The 17,783-nt window shown below is 40.1% G+C and overlaps 1 protein-coding gene across 1 annotated transcript in view; it reads left to right on the top strand.

Moving 5' to 3' along the window:
* MYO3A (myosin IIIA) overlaps nucleotides 1–17,783 on the top strand; it is a 174,886-nt gene that overhangs the window by 66,648 nt on the left and 90,455 nt on the right. The window contains exons 9-10 of the mRNA XM_058669751.1: nucleotides 14,593–14,692; nucleotides 16,183–16,299. Coding sequence (XP_058525734.1) covers nucleotides 14,593–14,692; nucleotides 16,183–16,299 — 217 coding nt within the window. The remainder of the gene's footprint in view (nucleotides 1–14,592; nucleotides 14,693–16,182; nucleotides 16,300–17,783) is intronic.

Below are 17,783 nucleotides of genomic sequence, written 5' to 3'. Positions count from 1 at the left end.
TGAATGCTTTAAAGAAACTTCAAAGTTACCCTTTCTGCTGTAATTCGGTTGTGATTTGAGTCTTGACCTCATGCTAACATTAAAATCATAGAGTAATGATAAAAGGGTTAGAACTTAGAGAACAGAAGATGTGGATTTGCTCTAAAGGTAGGCTGCTTGGATCCTGTACATGTACTCTCTAAGAACACCTCTCATGAAAGAGCTGTCAGAAAACCCAAATTGCACCTAGCCTCTCTCTCTCTTTTCCTCTGTCTCTCTCTCTCTCTCTTCCTCTCTCTCTCTCTCTCACACACACACACACTCTCTCTCTCTCTCTCTCTCTCGTGTGTGTGTGTGTGTGTGTGTGTGTGAGAGAGAGAGAGAGAGAGAGGAAGAGAGAGAGACAGGAAGAGAGAGAGACGGAGAAGAGAGAGAGAGAGACTCCGCATACACATGGCCATTGCTATACACCAACCTCACCAGTCACTAAACTAAGGGGGTCTCCTAATCTTGGACTTGGACTTCCAAAACCCTTTTCATCATAAAGTTACTTGCCTTAAGTAATTCATTGAAGAACAAAATCTGAGCCATGCAATCTCCCAAGCTGACATTATGCTGCTCCATCCAAGATTATCTGTTCCTCCTCTTGTTAATGGCACCACTACTCATCCCATTGTCTCCCGGAAATCTAGAGATTATTTTGACATATCCCTCTACCCTTTTCATTTTGCATCCAAAGCAAGACTCAATTTCTTAATTCCCCACTCAGTGCTATACTAATAGCAATATAATCCTCACTGTCATAGGAATTGTGGATTTAGATGAAAATCATATTGAGATCATTGTAAAAAGCTTTAGATAATAATTCTACATAGCCCCATGTCAGGACCTTACATTTCAGTGAAAGGAATGAACATGTAAGTAATCATTATACAAAGTAAGGAGTCTAAGTCCTATGAAAAAGATAAAAAGAGTGTGTGATGAGAGTAGAGAGGAAGTAGAAGAAATTTCCATTAGATGACCCATGTGCCAGGCTTTGAATCAGGTTCTGACAGATAAATTGGACTCATGTGAGCAAAAGTCTTCCTGTAATCCAGCCTCCTGCCCTGTGCTTGGATCCCTACAGACTGCAGCCGGGATTTTAGATGCAATGACCTGTTACCATGATTATCTTTTCTTCATCATATTTCTTCCTGAACTTTAACCTGTCATATTTTCTCCTTTTTTTCCCCCTTTGGAAGTAGCAAATATTAGTCTCTGGTATATATAATTTTCGTGTGTCTCTAAGCATCCTTGGCTGGGACTTCTCTTTCTGCCATCTGTCGATGCAAACCTTGGTGTGAGTCCAGGCTTTGTTACAGACACCTGAATCCCAGCCACTGGCTTGGGCCACCAGAGTAGCAGCCCGGCCTTCCACAGCAACCCAGTCAAGCCAGGGATGCAGATAGGATTTCTTTTTCCTCATTTTTTACATCAATTAGTGTTTATCAGTCCCAATGGCTCTGCAAAGTGAGGTGAGAAGTGCAGGTATCTCAACTTCACATGCAGTAAGCACCGTTTGCAGGGAACAAGGTAGCCAGAAGTGCTGCTTCTACTCAGACGGGAGTCCATCATGAGTCCAGAAAATGTCAATTAGTGAACAATATGGCTGCTTGCTAACAACAGAGCTGGAAGCTAGTCTCAAAAGAATGAAAAAGGAGCCACTATTTCCGTAAAGATAATTTGCATGTTGATACAGGCTGGTAGAGAACTGTGAGTGTTGAAAGGCTGCTAAATTCACCTTGAGCAAGGGGTAGGTCTAATAAAGTGTGATGGTCAAGGCAAGTTGGTAACCTGGGGTAAAGAATCTATTGAGATGTACTTGTTTTTAGGCTTTTGTGGGTTTTTAAAAAAAATTATTTGTGTGTGTGTGAGTATGTACATGTGTTTATATTCTAAGCAAGATTTTATTGTAGAGGATTACAATTTATTTTGGGGGGAAAAAAGGAATACTAGGAATACTAGTAGTACCAGAAATGGGGTGTTGAAGGGGGGACTGCTCACCTACCCGAAGTTGGGGTTCTATCGCATGACAAGAGTTGAGGCAAGGAAATTAAATTTATTCAAGAGTCTGGCAGCCAGAGAGGGTGGTCAACCCTGTCATGAAGACGCTCACCAATTCTCAGGTTAGCAGGAGAGTGGTAGAAGGGAGTAGAAAGCAGAGGCAAGGGGGGCAGAGGAGCAGGGTGTCCAAGACCAGGACCAGCTGCACGTTGGTCTCCAGTCAGGCAATAGGAAGCTGGTTGGAACCACAGTATCACCATGGTTTTTTTGGTTTGTGTTCATAAACTGAATCACCAGGACTCACTGACCAGAGCCAGCCAGCTTTCTCAAGTCCAATACCTAGAATCTTGAAGCAAGCAAACACGTGCACACACACACACACACACACACACACACACACATCTGGTAAGTTATATGTCAGTCTGACTCGTGACCAAGTCAACTTTAGTTTTGTCAAGCAAATTGGAAGTGTTTGAGCACAGCTATGCTAGAAAAAAATGTTTTCTGAGGGCACATGCTGGTAGCTGCATCTGTCCCTAATGCAGAGCTCAGGGAACGGGGGTTTGGGGTTGAGGGGGAGACAGAGGAGGTATAGCAAAGACTTCCTGAGACCATGATCCTTGGGAAATGTTTCCTTATGCCTCTCCTCACCATTCCCTCTTACAGAAAAAAAAAGAAAGTTTCCAAACTAAGAGCTCAATAGACGGAAAGGATGGTCTCCAGGACTCTGGAGAGGAATAAGCAATCAAGTGCTCCCTGGAGATCACCATGAGCATTTCTGCTGCTAAGTGCTCTGAGGGGATCCAAATGTGCAAGGAGAGGTAGTAGCTGGTGTGCAGGGGAAAAAAAGCTGAAAGGAGTTTCAAGACCGCTCTCCACAGGAGCTGCTTAAGGGAACGCTGAAATGTTAGCCCATTTCTTTAATGCACTGCTATTTGGGTTTATGTTACTATGTAGTAAATGTTCAATGGTCAAGGAATCTTGTCTCATGTTTTTCTAAAGATACGATTTTTAAAAAGATTTGCTTGTTTTTATTGGGAAAGCAGATTTACAGAGAAAGAGAGACAGAGAGAAAGATCTTGTGTCCACTGGTTCACTCTTCAGGTGACCACAACAGTCAGAGCTGAGCCTGTCCAAAGCTAGGATCGAAGAGCTTCTTCTGGGTCTCCCATGTGGATGCAGGGTTCCAAAACCTTGGGCCATTTTCTGCTGCTTTCCCTGGCCATAATCCAGAAGTTGGATGGCAAGTGGAGTAGCAGCGACAGAAACCAGTACCTATATGGGATCCCAATACGTGCAAAGCAAGGGTTTATGCTACTGAGCCGTCATGCAAGGCCCTGATTTTTTTTCTTTCCTTTTTTTTTTTTAAATTAAAGACATGCTCTGAGGAAACAACTAACTTTATAGTGGCCATCAAATTGATAACACCCCTGACATGCTAGAAGCATTCGGAAACTAGATATCTAGGTTATGTTGACTTGGGTGATCATGATTAACCTAGTGGTGATGATTCAAATAGCTGGTTCCTGCCATCAAGATGGGAAATCTGTATTGAGTTTCTGCCTGCAAGTTCTATCCCTGTCCCAGCTATGGCAGGCATTTGAATATAAGCCAACAGATATGACTACTCACTCTGTTTCAATTTTTTTTAATTAATTTTATTACAAGGACAACACACACATACTCTAGGGAATTATCAAGATCCTAATTGTATATTTTAAGTGCTACAGGAAATATCACAACAAATGTCTATTTATTTATTTATTTATTTCCCCTCAAATTAGCAATTGCCTAGTTTTGATTGATCCTATGTGTGCTCTTGTTGCCGTAAGAAAACACCCAACTGAGTAAAAGTATAGTCACTACTGACTTCCACAGTGTCCCCTGGGAAGCAGCACACTGAACATGGACACTTTTCCCCTATTGTTTTTGCAAGGAAACAAGATGTAGGAGTTGAATAAGAGCACAAAGGAACTGTGTTTCCTGAATGCTATCTCATTTTTAATCCTCCACATACGTTGTTCTCTCATGTCAAATGCTTTCATGAAAGAATTTATTGATAGTATGTTATGGGGAAAAGTCATTCTTTAGAGTAGATAAAAATTTTAACCACTTTTTAGACAGGGGAGAGTTTTTTTGTTTTTTGTTTTTGTTTTTTTTTAAGGATAATAGCCAAGGTTTAAGACAGAGCCGGTAAGTCTTTCAGTCTTTGAGTGGAATTCAGAATGGCCTTCCCTCGTGCCATGCATATGATCTCAGCCTGTTCAGCTGCCCTCATCATATTTGCTTTCTCACTTATCTTTTATCATCTCTACAAGAGAGGGGGCTGACTACATTTAATAAAATTTGGGACTGGAAAATTTCTATTTACTTTGAAGGTAAATACTCTACATGTATGCAAATACAGCTGGGTTTTTTTTTTAGTGAAAAATCTAAGATCAGAATTTCCCACATATTTTTTAAAAAATAGAAAGAATAATTGTAGACTCAATCATGTCAAATGCAGTCTTGGAAACAGAAAATTTAAATAGAAGTGACTTTGAAATGCCCATGAAAAATAAGTATTGTGAATAAACTATGCATAGATTTCAAAATTTTAGTATAAAGAACTTATCTTTTAATTTCATTTTCACAAATGTTTCCAAGTCCCTTTATACTGTTATTTTATAGCTAATTCTTAAATAGATTCACTTGTACCCCAACTTCTCCTGAAAACACCATACATGTGATATATGAACAAAAGGACTTCAAAATATCTGTAGAAAAAAAGGAAATGAAAGATAAAAATAAAATATGTAAACTTTGTTTTTCAATAAAAGCTCCATCAAGTTCAAGACATTTTTGTAAGCAATAATACCAACCACTTAATCCATCCCCAAATAACCGACACCTGGGCTTTTAACCATCTCCTTTCAGTCACTTTCCCATTGCAAAATGGAGAAAGAGAGGTTCCCTTGAAAATAAGCTTTTTGTAAAACTGCCTGTGTGTTACAAGAGGAAGGAAGAGGAGTATTGTCTTGATGGAGAAGGGCTCTGTAGTGATGCTTTCCTTTGAGTTTTTCTGATAAAACTTTCACTAATTTTCTTGAATGCTCTCAAGATAAACAGAATTGTTCTTTTTTAGTATTGCTTTTTATTGGAAAGGAAGATTTACAAAGAGAAGGAGAGAGATTTTTTCCATCCGCTAGTTAACTCCTCAGATGTTCACAGCAGCCAGAGCTGAGCTGATCCAAAGCCAAGGACCAGGAGATTCTTCTGGGTCTCCCACACAGGTGCAGGGTCGCAAGGACTTGGGCCATCTTCTACTTCTTTCCCAGACCATAAGCAGAAAGCTAGATGGGAAGTGGAGCAGCAAGACTGGAACCAGCACCCATATGGGATGCTGGTGCTTGCAGGGAGCTGGATTAGCCAGTGAGTCATCCCTTTGGTACCAGATTTATTGTTCTTTCAGCCCAACAGGAAGTCAACAAGCAAATTGCTTTGCACATCCCCCCAAACCTATTGCTATGGTATTTGCTCTTGATCGATCTGCCATTACCACCTCTTGGTAGCCATTGCTCTGGTTGTGTGTTGTCTTCAGGATTGGCCTGGTAAAACTGTGTCTTATCTTCTTTTACGGATAGCTGGCAATAAGCCTCAAGATCTTGATCCCATTTGCAAAAAATTCCCATGAAAATCAAATGTTCTTGTGTCTGCAGCCGATCTACAGCTTGGGTACCAGTGTGAGAATTGTGTAAGCTGAACCCATGAAAGTACTTAAGTGTTGGTGATTGTTTCTGCTCCTCCTCATCAGTGTGCTTCAGTTAGGCCATGAACAAGATGAATGCTTGCCTCACAATTTGATGTGGCTGGTCCACCACTACCCATCATTCTTACAGCAAATAAGCTACTAATTAGGGGGATGGGGACGTTTGGCCATAAGTAATCTTTTCATAAAGTAGCAATGATTCTGCCCTTCTTTCTTCAAGCCTCACCATAAATTTGGAATTTGTTCTTCTCCCAATTTTAGCAGCATTAGGGGCTGTTTTTATACTGATGTTTTCTGCTTAGTGCCTAAAATTAGACACTGTTCAGACACGCTACAGCAAATTGGCACGAGTTTGTATAGTTACAAAAATATTACATCCATAAGTATTTTACATAATACGCATTTTTCCATGAATGACTTGAAGAGCTGATATCCGCTGCTGGGGGTTGCTCCAGGATCAACATGAGATCAAAGATCCACAGATGTTCAATCCCTTAGCATCAAATGCTGCAATACAATCTTCTTATATATTTTCGTTATCTCTAGTTCAGTTAAAATACATAACAAAATAGAAACGCCATGTAAATTTAGACTTTTACTGTATTGTTTAGGAAATAATGACAAGCAAAAGATCTATATAGCTCAAGTTTTCAAAAGTTCTGTTTGTTTTTATTACTACTGAAAAGACAGTAAATATTTTTTCTTATGTAATTTGTATTTTCACTTTTTTAAAATAAGGAATGTGCTATTTTGACCCATGGAATAAAACAGATGCAATAAAAACAGTTGCCCACTCTCCAGGGACCCATTTCTTCATATGATTTGTGGAAAAGGCATTATACCATGTCATCTATCATTATTATTATTATTATTATTATTATTATTATTTTACAGGTTTGTGGGTATTGGGCTTCCTCTCTTTCTTCCCTTTCCTTCCTCCCTCTTTTCCCATCCCCATTGTCCCGTGTGTTTTACAATAATGCCGTCCTTCAGCTGTAGTCTCGACTTCAATATTCTACTCTTAACATGTAGGTATTAGCAATGGTAGAGTCTAGTGTTCATCTTTGCAAGAAGATTCTACTTAGAGAAACTCTCTTCTGGGCTGCTTTCCCCTATCTTTAAGCTGCAAATAAAGAGAAGAAAGGTACTGAGAATTCACAGCAAATGGAAAGTAACCACCAATTGCTCTTGCAAAGACAGTTTCATTTCATCATCTACAAAAACAGGTCACCCTATTGGAATTCCCAACTCCTGATTCTAGATTCTCACTAATGCAGACCCTGCAGGCAACAGTGCTGGTTCAAGTGGTTGAGTTCCCACCACTGATCTGACTGACTGGGGTTAAGCTACTGGTTCCTGGCCTTGGTCCCCTGCTGTTGCAGGGCTATGGGAACTGAACCAGCCAATAGGGTATCTCTCTCTTTCTGTTCTTCCCTACCTTCTTCCCTTTCTCCCTCTTTCCTTTCCTCTTTGTATCTCTATTTTTCAATCTCTTTATCTGTAAGTCAGTCATTTAAATAAGTATACGAATAACTTGTTTAAATGTGATCATAACCATTTTATAAGCACAGAGTACCACTCAGGAATATGTATGATACACACACACACACACACACACGCACACACATAGAAGGTATCTATATTTACATCTATATCTATACCTATACACAGAAAATTGTAGAGAAATCACTATTACAGATATTTCTAATTAACTCAAGGGCTTAGATACACAGTTGACTTGGGAGAGATTTCCATTGGTTTCCATGCATCATTTCTACAACCTGATCCTTCTTTTAACATTGCTGCAACTTTTTATGACTACATACCTAAGTCTGTAGTCCAGGAAAATAAAAAAAGCATATATTTAGAGAAATACATAAGAAAGAGGAAAGATTCCATAAGTGAAGACTTTAATTAAAGCATGAGTGAAAGGGTTGTTGTTGTAGCACAGTGAGTGAGTTAAGAAACTCTGCTCTGGTGCTGGTAGCCCAGAGCCAAGTGCCAGTTTGAGTCCTAACCACTGCAGTTCCAATTCAGTTTGCTGCTCATGTATGTGCCTGTAAAGGTATCAGAAAATGAGTCAAGTAGTTGGGTTCCTGGATCCATATAGGGGGGGCCTATAAAACTTTCTTTCAACATTTCAATTGCTTATAACTAGAATAGAAAACATAGGAAGATACTTTCTTTGGTCTCACAGTCAAGGAACATTCAGCAAAACAAAAGGTTTCACCTCTTTGTCCAAGAAATGCATTCCACTCATCCACTATTTGTGGGACTCTAATATAGAAGTATGAGGTGTATCAGTCAGCAAATAAAATATTTTCAGAAATGGGACAAAAATCCTGCTTTCCTGGAGCTGACAAGCCTGTAGGAAAGTGAAGACCATACATATAATAAATAAGAAGTGGTGAATGCTAAAGAAAAAATAGAGCAAGGCAGGAAGAACTGAGGGCTCTGTTAAATGCTAAAAATGGCAGATAGAACTTCTCACTTCTGACTGTGACTGATATTACATGTGTATTGAACATCACCTGATACCCCATCAATTAATATAATTTTTGTTCAAGATGTATTTACTTTTCTTGGGAAGCCAGATATACAGAGAGGAGGAGAGACAGAGAGGAAGATCTTCTGTCTGATGATTCACACCCCAAGTGACCACAACAGCCAGAGCTGAGCTGATCCGAAGCCAGGAGCCAGGAGTTTCTTCCGGATCTCCCACATAGGTTCAGGGTCCCAAAGCTCTGAGCCGTCTTTGACTGCTTTCCCAGGCCACAAGCAGGGAGCTGGATGGAAAGCAGGGTTGCTGGGATTAGTGTCCATATGGCATCCTGGCTTGTGCAAGGAAAGGACTTTAGCTTCTAGGCTACTGCAGTTGGTACAATTAGTATTAATTGCCCCAATTAGCACATTTTTGTGTGTCTGATAAAAAAAGAAAGTTTTCAGCGGTTGTCCACTCAACCGTCACACATCTAGGGAGCTACTTTAGCCTTGTGACATTGGTCATGTGGGAGAGATGAGTCAGTATAGACTCCAGTACGCTGGGTGCTGGAGGCACTGCCAGAAGACAATGTTGGGGTGGAGGAGGGAAACAGCAGGGTGGACTGGGGTTGGATTCTAGAGTCCTTACTTTGAATGGCACACAGAGAAGGACTGATCAGAGACCTGACATTTCTGATATTAAAAAAATCTCAGTGATTGCCATAAACCAGGTAAGAATCATGTTGACTTAAAACATCAGAGTTAAGAACAGTGGACAAAACTAAGTTTCAATTAGATACTTGCTCTGAATTAGAAGGAAAGCAGACTGTCATTTGGTTGGTTTTTTTTTTCAATCCTTACTTGCACTCATATATCTTATCAGTAGTCAGAGGCCAACTTTCCAAGCTATTCTTACCTGAGTCACAGGTTCCCTCACCTTCCCGCATAATTAGCAATAGGATGGTCCTAAGTATCCAAAATAAACTTGCTGACCTGTAGTGTGGAGTTTGAAACCTGAAGAAACAATCGACCAATGTTCCGAAGGTTCTTGCTGGAAAGTACAGAAATGGGAGGGTAGATGGGGGAAACCAGATGCTGAAGAAGAAGGAGGTATAGTTTGTCAGTGTTTGTCACATGGGTAATATAACAGCTGAGAAGGAACAGCCAGTGATGTAGGCAAGAGAAAAGAACCAGTAGGAGACATGAACTTTGGTCAGTGAGGGAGAATGGCAGCTGATGAGAAAAGCAGCAGTTCGCCTTAGCAGATGGAACAGGTGACTAATACACTTGACTTTCTAAGCAATGAGAAACTGTTGTTTCTGAGCACCAGGGGCTCTTCACAGTCCTTCCCCTGTCCAGGAGTGGATAAATTCAGAGGCTTAAAAGTATGCACCCAAATGAACACTGACATTACAGTTCTGTGCAAAATAAAAGGGATATCTGGGAAAGTCTAAACAAATCCTGTACATCTCAGCAATTTCTCAAGCCATCACATTTAATCAAGATCTTCACGCTATTTTTAAACTTCCTGCAATGTTTCCCTTTGAAAATAAATTTTCTTATGCTTGAAATTGATTTTACAAATACATTTGACATTTTGGGCTTTTAGAATATGGCTTATGTTATTTCCTGCTGAATTTCACTGAACTGTAATTCCTTAAAATTACCATATCATGACCATCAAATCAAGATGGCAGAATAGGGTAAGGATAGGTTTAAACAGACGGAGAAACATTTAATCAGGGTGAAGCAGAGAGGACACATTCCAGGAAGTAGGAGAAGACAGAACAGCAGCAGAGGGGTGCCTGGAGACTGACAGACACAGGAAAGCAGCGGACACAACGGTGTGGTGTTGCAGCGACTGATACTCCAGCAGCATTCAGTTAAGGGCAATCTGAACTCCACCAGCAGCCAGAACTCCACCAGCAACCAGCTGGAAAGGGACATTCACTGGGAGCTTGGGAGGTGAACCCAGACAAAGAACTGTCCGTCTACTGCTCCGTTTGATTTGACCAGGAGCAGAGACAGAGCAGCAGATCCCAGACCGGCAGTGCAAGAACAGGGTGGATTTCATAGCCCATTCAGCCCCTTAGAGCTGAATTAGGTGCCACTTCCATAAGGAGGCAAAGGCAAGGGAAAGCACTGAGCATACGCTGAGCTGGGTGTGAACTCATTTCTGACTCAGTGAACTGCAGCAATGTGGCATTCTACAGGTTCCACCTAAGACAGGTCTGGATAGCCCTCAGATTTGATGGCCAACAGATCAACATTTCTAGCAGTGGTACGTCAGGCACCATTTTGTACACTGTGGCAATAGCTTTAGGACTGCAGGGTACAACTGTGAACTGCTCATGTGCTGAGCTCGCGAGAACTTGCTGAGTTCCGTGGATTGCACTGGTCCCACAGGAAAATAATACTGACTGTGGCATCATATGGGTCAAAATAGGTCCGTGTGGCACCCAGACCTAATGTCCAACAGGTTCTGGCAAGATTAGCACCACCAACAACCTAGCTATATAGGACACCTGGTGTCTAATCCTGGGACCTGCTCCAACCGGAAGTGGGAGAAAGGTTGCAGAGACAACGGTGCAGCCTCAGCACAGTGTCACAGGAGGTGGAGAGTGGTGAGGCAGGAGCTGGGGCTGTGGAGACCATGGTGGAAATCTAACATAAGACCCCAGACCTGAAACTCGCTGGAGGGAGTGGCACAAGTGGCTGCAAGCAAGAAGTTGTGTACCAACTGCAATAAGTAAAAACGCATAGGAGACCTGTGGATGACACAGCTTAGAGACCTGCCCCAAGGAGAAGACTGTGCTAGCCAGAAGTACAATGATCAAGAGCAAAAGAAGAGACAAAGGCACAATGAATATTACTGAAGATCCCCCTGCAAAGGAGCAAAACACTATGCCAACCTCAGAGTTAACTGAGGAAGACATCAAGAAAATGGGGGACACAGAATCCATAAGACTCATTTTAAAGCTTTTGATCAAAAATGAGAAGCTCATGCAAGAGTTCAAAGAATTTAAGAAAGCAATAAAGCAAATCAAGGCTGATATATCAGAAATTAAGAACACAGTAGAGCAAATTGAAAGTACAGTGGAGAGTCTCCAAAATAGAATGAGGCAAGCAGAAAAAAGAATCTCAGAATTGGAAGGTTTTTTCTTCTCATCAGAGGGAAGCAAACAAACAGCTGGAAGCAGAGCTGGATCAGGCCAAAAAAAGTATTCAAGAGTTGAAAGACACTATTAAGAGGCCAAATCTAAGAGTTATGGGAGTCCCAGAAAGTGCAGAAAGAGAAGCTGAGTTTGCAAATGTATTTAATGAAATAATAAAGAAAAATTTCCCTAATCTGGAGAAAGAATTGGGAAACAAGATCCAGGAGGGGCACAGAACTCCCAACAGGCTTGACCAAGACACATGATCTTCAAGCTCTCTTCAATTGAACATAAGGAAAAGATAGTGCATAAATGTGCACGTGAAAAAAACCAACTGACATATAAAGGAATGCCAATTAAACTCACAGGAGACCTCTCACAGGAAACTACAGGCAAGAAGAGAATGGAGTGACATATTCCAGATTCTAAAAGAAAAAAATTGTCGGCCTAGGATAACATATCCAGCAAAGCTTTCTTTTGTCTTTGAAAATGAAATAAAATTCTTCCACAGTAAAGAAAAGTTACAAGAATTTGCCTCTTTCAAACTTGCGCTACGAATGATACTTCAAGATGTTCTTTGACAGAGAAGAGGAATAGCACCCAACAAAACCAAAGAAAATGTGAAGAACATCCCAGTAAAATGACAACAGAAGACTAAACTAATGAACAACCCATTCCTAAATTGACAGGACCAAAGTACCACCTATACATTTTAAAATCTGAATGTAAATGGCTTAAGCACAATCAAATGTCATAGATTGGTAGACTGGATTAAAAACAAAACCCATCTGTTTATTGTCTGGAGGAGACACATATCACCAACAGATATCAGAGGAAACTGTATCGCATGGGTTTTGTTTTCTGTTGCTTTCATCTCTTCAAAACACTTCCTTCTGATTTAATCATTCAATGACTCATAGATCATGCAGTGGCATCATTTTCTTCAAGTAGGTTCTTGATTTTCATTTCTTCAGCGACACATTAGTCATTCAGTAGCATGTTATTTAACTTCTTGGTGTTGTTAATTTCTTTTTTCTCCCTGATGTTGATTTTGTTTTTGTGGCTCTTCATTTAAGGGGATGTAGAGTAGCTGTGTAATGGAGACTGTCATATCTAGTAACATGTCATTTAACTTCAGGGCATTGTAAATTTCTATTTTTCTTTCTATTGTTCATTTTGTATTATGACTTTTCATTTGAGGGGATGTACAGTACCTGTGAAATGGAGACTAACATCCAGATGTGAGGATGCAGTGTAGCATGCATTTCTACTTCCAGACAAAGATGGACTTACAATGAAACAGTTCACGCCATTGACAATAGGATTCTGGACTCTGCCATTGTCCATGCCCGCAAAGATGAACATATGACTGTGTATGAAGAACTATATTTTAGTAATGATATAGAGGAACTAGGTGGGGGGAGGAAATTGGAAAGGGGATAATGGAATATGGAATTGTATCATAACATAATAATAATAATAATAAAATGTTTAAAAAAATTACCATCTCATAACCATCAAATGACTTGATACCACCTCAGACCAAAAACAAAGGAAACATAACAAACTCAAATCTTGATGACTCACCAGTTGATAACAGATCAAATCACACATGAGAATTTAGAGGGACTGGTGCCATGGTGTAGCAAGCTAATCCTCCATCTGTGGTACCAGCATCCCATATGGGTACTGGTTCAAGTTCCAGCTATTCTACTTCCTATTCAGCTCCCTGCTTATGGCCTGGGAAATCAGTAAAGGATGGCTCAAGTGCTTGTGACCCTGAACTCATGTAGGGGACCTGGAAGAAGCTCCTGGTTCCTACTTTCAGACTAACCTAGCTCTGAATGTTACAGCAGCTTTTTGTGGTGTGAATCAGCAGATGAAAGATTCTCTCTCTCTCTCTCTCTCTCTCTCTCTCTCTCTCTCTCTCTTGTCTTTCTCTGTGTAACTCTGCCTTTCCGATAAAAATGAATGAAACTTTTTAAAAAGAACTTAGAGAAAGCTTTAGGACAAATAAAAGATAATTCTTGATAGCAAGTATGGGCTTTTTTGATTACCCAGGATGTAAGTTTCACATGTAGGAATTTTTCCAATGGGGAGGGAAAATTCAAACAAAAAAGCCAAAATCAATTTAGGACATTTTCTGTAAATGACACTACATTAAGTAAATAACTTCCTGAGAGTTTTGCAGTCTCATGGGACTTTCAGCCACATGTGTCTCAACTTTATCTCTACTAGGACTGACAATCTCTCAACAACAAAAAACAATCCAGTCAAAAACTGTGCAAGGTATCTGGACAGACATTTCTCAGGAGGCAAAATACAGATGCCCAATAAGTCAACTAAATAGTGCTCAGTAGCACAAGACAACAGGGAAATGCAAACAAAACCATAATAAGGTATCATTTCACCCCAATTTAGAATGGCCATGATCAAAAAGAGTAAAAACAGTAAATGGTGGTGGCACTAAGGCGACAAAGGAACCCTTATACACTACTGATAAGAGTGCAAATCAGCATATGGAAGAGAGCCAATCTTAGCACTGGTATATTCATACAAGCACTATTTGTAACAGCCAAGGTATTGAATCAACATGGATGCCCACTGACAGATGAATGGGTGAGCAAATGGTGATATTTATATGCAATGGAATATTGTTCAGCCATAAAAAGGAATGAGATCTTGACATCTACAGCTAAGTAAATGGAACTGATCATTATTTTATTTTATGTGAATAACGCAGACAGAGAGACAGATGATGTGTATTCCGTCTCCTGTATAGGAGTTCAAAAAATATTCAGTCTGAATTTAGACCAGTGAAAGGTGAGAGAACAGAAAAAATTTGACTAATGAATATCAAAGTGCAGCTGAAAGTAACAAGTTCTTGGATTCTGGTAGCATAGTGGTTCACATATGTGAATTATAAATCACAGTGCTCCATACTTTGTAAAGAACAGAAACAAGGAACTTGTAGGCTCCAAATGCAAAGAAAAGATAAAGGGTGGCAAGACTGGCTCATTAGTTACTTGGTTTGTCCTTAATATGTGTTAATAGTACATTCCATCCCATAAAGGCACACGACTGTTATATGCTAAGCAACAATTTCAAAGAATCACTTCTAAGAAAAATACATGGTTCATTAAAAAATAAACAAGTCCTTGAATTAGAAATGGGTTTTCTCCACAGACATGAACGGATTCACACCAAGAAAGGAAACTTCAACAGATCCTTAATTTCCAATCTTAATGATGTAGATGATTTAGCAACCCTAGAAGTTTTGGATGAGGTAAGAATTCAGTTTGATTGAACTTACACATTATAGATTTAATGTGTGGGCAGGTGTTCTCTGAATAATATGTATAAGTTTCATCCTCCTCACATCTTTTTCCAGACAAAATGTCAAGTGTTGTTGTTGTTGTTGTTGTTGTTTTGTTGAGGCTCAAATGGTAGAGCAGTGAAGTCCCCCAGACAGGAGTTGTGAAGTCATTGATTACCCTTCTTAATTCTTCCTGGTGGTCTGACACGTGTGATTCCCTGTATTCAAAACTTGCAGCTTCCTGTGTCTTCCACCCTATTTTCCTCTCCTGTTCCAGCTCTCAGGCGCAGTACCCAGGTGTATGAGTCTTCTTCCCAGTATTACAAAGGCTCAGCTCCCTCACAGATCACCTGTTAAGGCTGTGAATTCTGTTTGAAGCTCCTTGTTCCAACTTCCCTAGATATCCTACAAGCATCTCTTGTGAAGATGGAAATCCAAGCCAATACATTACAATCTCAACTTTCTTTCCCCCCTTTCCCTTTTTATCACTGATAATCAGATAATAAGAGAAGTAAATAGCTTATTTCTAATAAATGATGAAGACTTCTCTCCTTCCTGATAAACACCTTTTTATTTTTCAACACTTTTGATACATGCCTGAGGCAGCAAATACAGATGTGTTGTGAATAGAAGTAATCGTTTGGGTAAGGTTAACATTAATTCAACAACTCCAGGGCTTCCTCAAAATCCTGTCTGCTGGGCCCGGCAGCATGGCCTAGCGGCTAAAGTCCTCGCCTTGAACTCCCCGGGATCCCATATGGGCGCCGGTTCTAATCCCGGCAGTTCCACTTCCCATCCAGCTCCCTGCTTGTGGCCTGGGAAAGCAGTTGAGGACGACCCAATGCATTGGGACCCTGCACCCGCGTGGGAGACCTGGAAGAAGTTCCAGGTTCTCGGCTTCGGATCGGCGCGCACCAGCCCGTTGCAGCTCACTTGGGGAGTAAATCATTGGACGAAAGATCTTCCTCTCTGTCTCTCCTCTCTGTATATCTGACTTTGTAATAAAAATAAATCTTTAAAAAAAAATCCTGTCTGCCAAAATCATCCCACATTCTGAAGTCTTACAGTACCTGCAAATCAAAAGTCCCTGACACCACTTTGAATCCTGAAATATGAAATTTTCCAATGATGTAAATTTCTAGTCATATGGATTGTAAGTTGCACTGGTCACTATAGCTACCAGTACTGTAAATCAGAAAGTACTGGGTTGGTTTCTTTCTATGGCCTTTATTTATTTATTTATTTTTGCAAATGCCATTCCTCTGTGAGTCTCAAGGCCAGAGAAAAGACCCATCCAGTAAACAGGGCCCTAGAGATCTGATGTTACATTTCTTCCTCATCATTTGTCTATTTCTTCCAAGTGCTTGGTTCAGATTCCAGATGTTTGATTGTTCATTGCTTACTTTCCAACCTGTCGTTGACCATCCCTGGTGAAGAGAAAGTGATGTGTTTTGTTACAGAATACCGTATCAGAGCAACTGGAGAAGTGTTATTCCAGAGATCAGATCTACGTCTATGTGGGCGACATCCTCATTGCCCTGAATCCCTTCCAGAATCTGGGTCTTTATTCCACAAAGGTATGTGGTGTGGCTGGTGTTCTCTCACTTCATACCCATCCTTCTACTAGCCAATGCCTAGGTTGAATCAACACCAATAAAAAATGGGTCCAGCACCTTGGATGCACAGCTCTGTAACTGCTTTTAAAACTTACAGATAAAACTGTGTCACATAATTCAATGCAGTTAATAAAAAAACTTACAGAGAAGAAAACCAGAAAATTAAGTCAGTATGGGTATAGCGTATGATCTTCATTTTTCTGAAAATATCTATCAGAATGTTAATACATCCAGTTACTGGTAATTGTTCTGTGCTGTTTGTGAGGTCACTAAGCCAGTGACTAAAACAGCATGAGCTTAACATCTGACCAAAATGGTATATATATAATGTCTCCTCTTGAAGCAAATGAGAGATCACAGGATAATCACATTGAGTGTGTGTATTTGTACAAACATTCTAATGCCTATAAATTTTGCTATGATGAGCTTAAATAGTCTCTGACATATTGATCAGCATCACTGATATCACATAATGTGTATTATGGGTAACTAATTCCCAATTATTCAATCCCCAATGGTTTAAATATAGTATCATCTCCTGGAATTAAACTAGACTGTTTCTCATTATCAATTAGACGCTTCCTCTCCTAGCTGTGTACCAGAGAAAATCACTTAATACTGTGCATAATGGTTGCTTAAATTTTTGTTCATCTTATTGGTTTAGAAGGCAGAGAGAGTAAGAGAAAGGTAGATGGATTGTTGGTTCCTTTCCCCCACATTCCCACTACAGCTGATGCTAGACTGAGCTGAAACCAGGAGTCAGGAAGTCAATCCAGGTTCCCCATGTGAGTGGCAGAGACTCAGCTACTGGAACCGTCACTGCTGCCTTCCAAGGAAACACCTTAGAGAGGCTGGAATCAGCAGTCAAGTAAGGAATCAAATCCAGGCACTCTGGTTTTAGATATGGGGACTTCACATGGCAAATTAATCCCTGCACCAAATGTCTGCTGCCAATAGCTCTTTCTCACAAATGTAGAAATGCATCTCTGTTATCCCGTACCACCTGAAAATGTACAAGTAGAATGATAAATCTGTCAGGCTTGACCTAAGCTTCAGAAAAGCTGGGCATTCATGTCATTCTGCTGTCAATTAATTGTGTGACCGTAAGCAAATTCATTGAGTGAATGCTAGGTGAAAGTGAAAGGAAAGAAATTGCAGACACACTGCTGACAGGATATCCTGTAGTAGTTAACAAAATGATACCTGATTATCTTATTTGTAAAATACTCCTGAAATAAAGAAAGAATGGCATTTTCAGTGTTAAACATTACCTTTAGGTTGTAGGCAGAATCTTTTAAATTTCACTGCAGGACTGATGTAGTATGATTTTATGTCATATCGTATTTCTGGGCTGTTTTATAACAAGCTTTGTTTTCCATAATCTTGCATGATTTGTGCACATATATAAATATATGTATGTGTGTGGCATTTATGTAATAATATTT

The sequence above is a fragment of the Ochotona princeps genome, chromosome 10 (genome assembly GCF_030435755.1).
Source record: "Ochotona princeps isolate mOchPri1 chromosome 10, mOchPri1.hap1, whole genome shotgun sequence".
NCBI lineage: Eukaryota > Metazoa > Chordata > Mammalia > Lagomorpha > Ochotonidae > Ochotona > Ochotona princeps.
The sequence above is the reverse complement of the archived record's forward strand: the minus strand, read 5'-3'. Positions and strand labels throughout refer to the sequence as shown.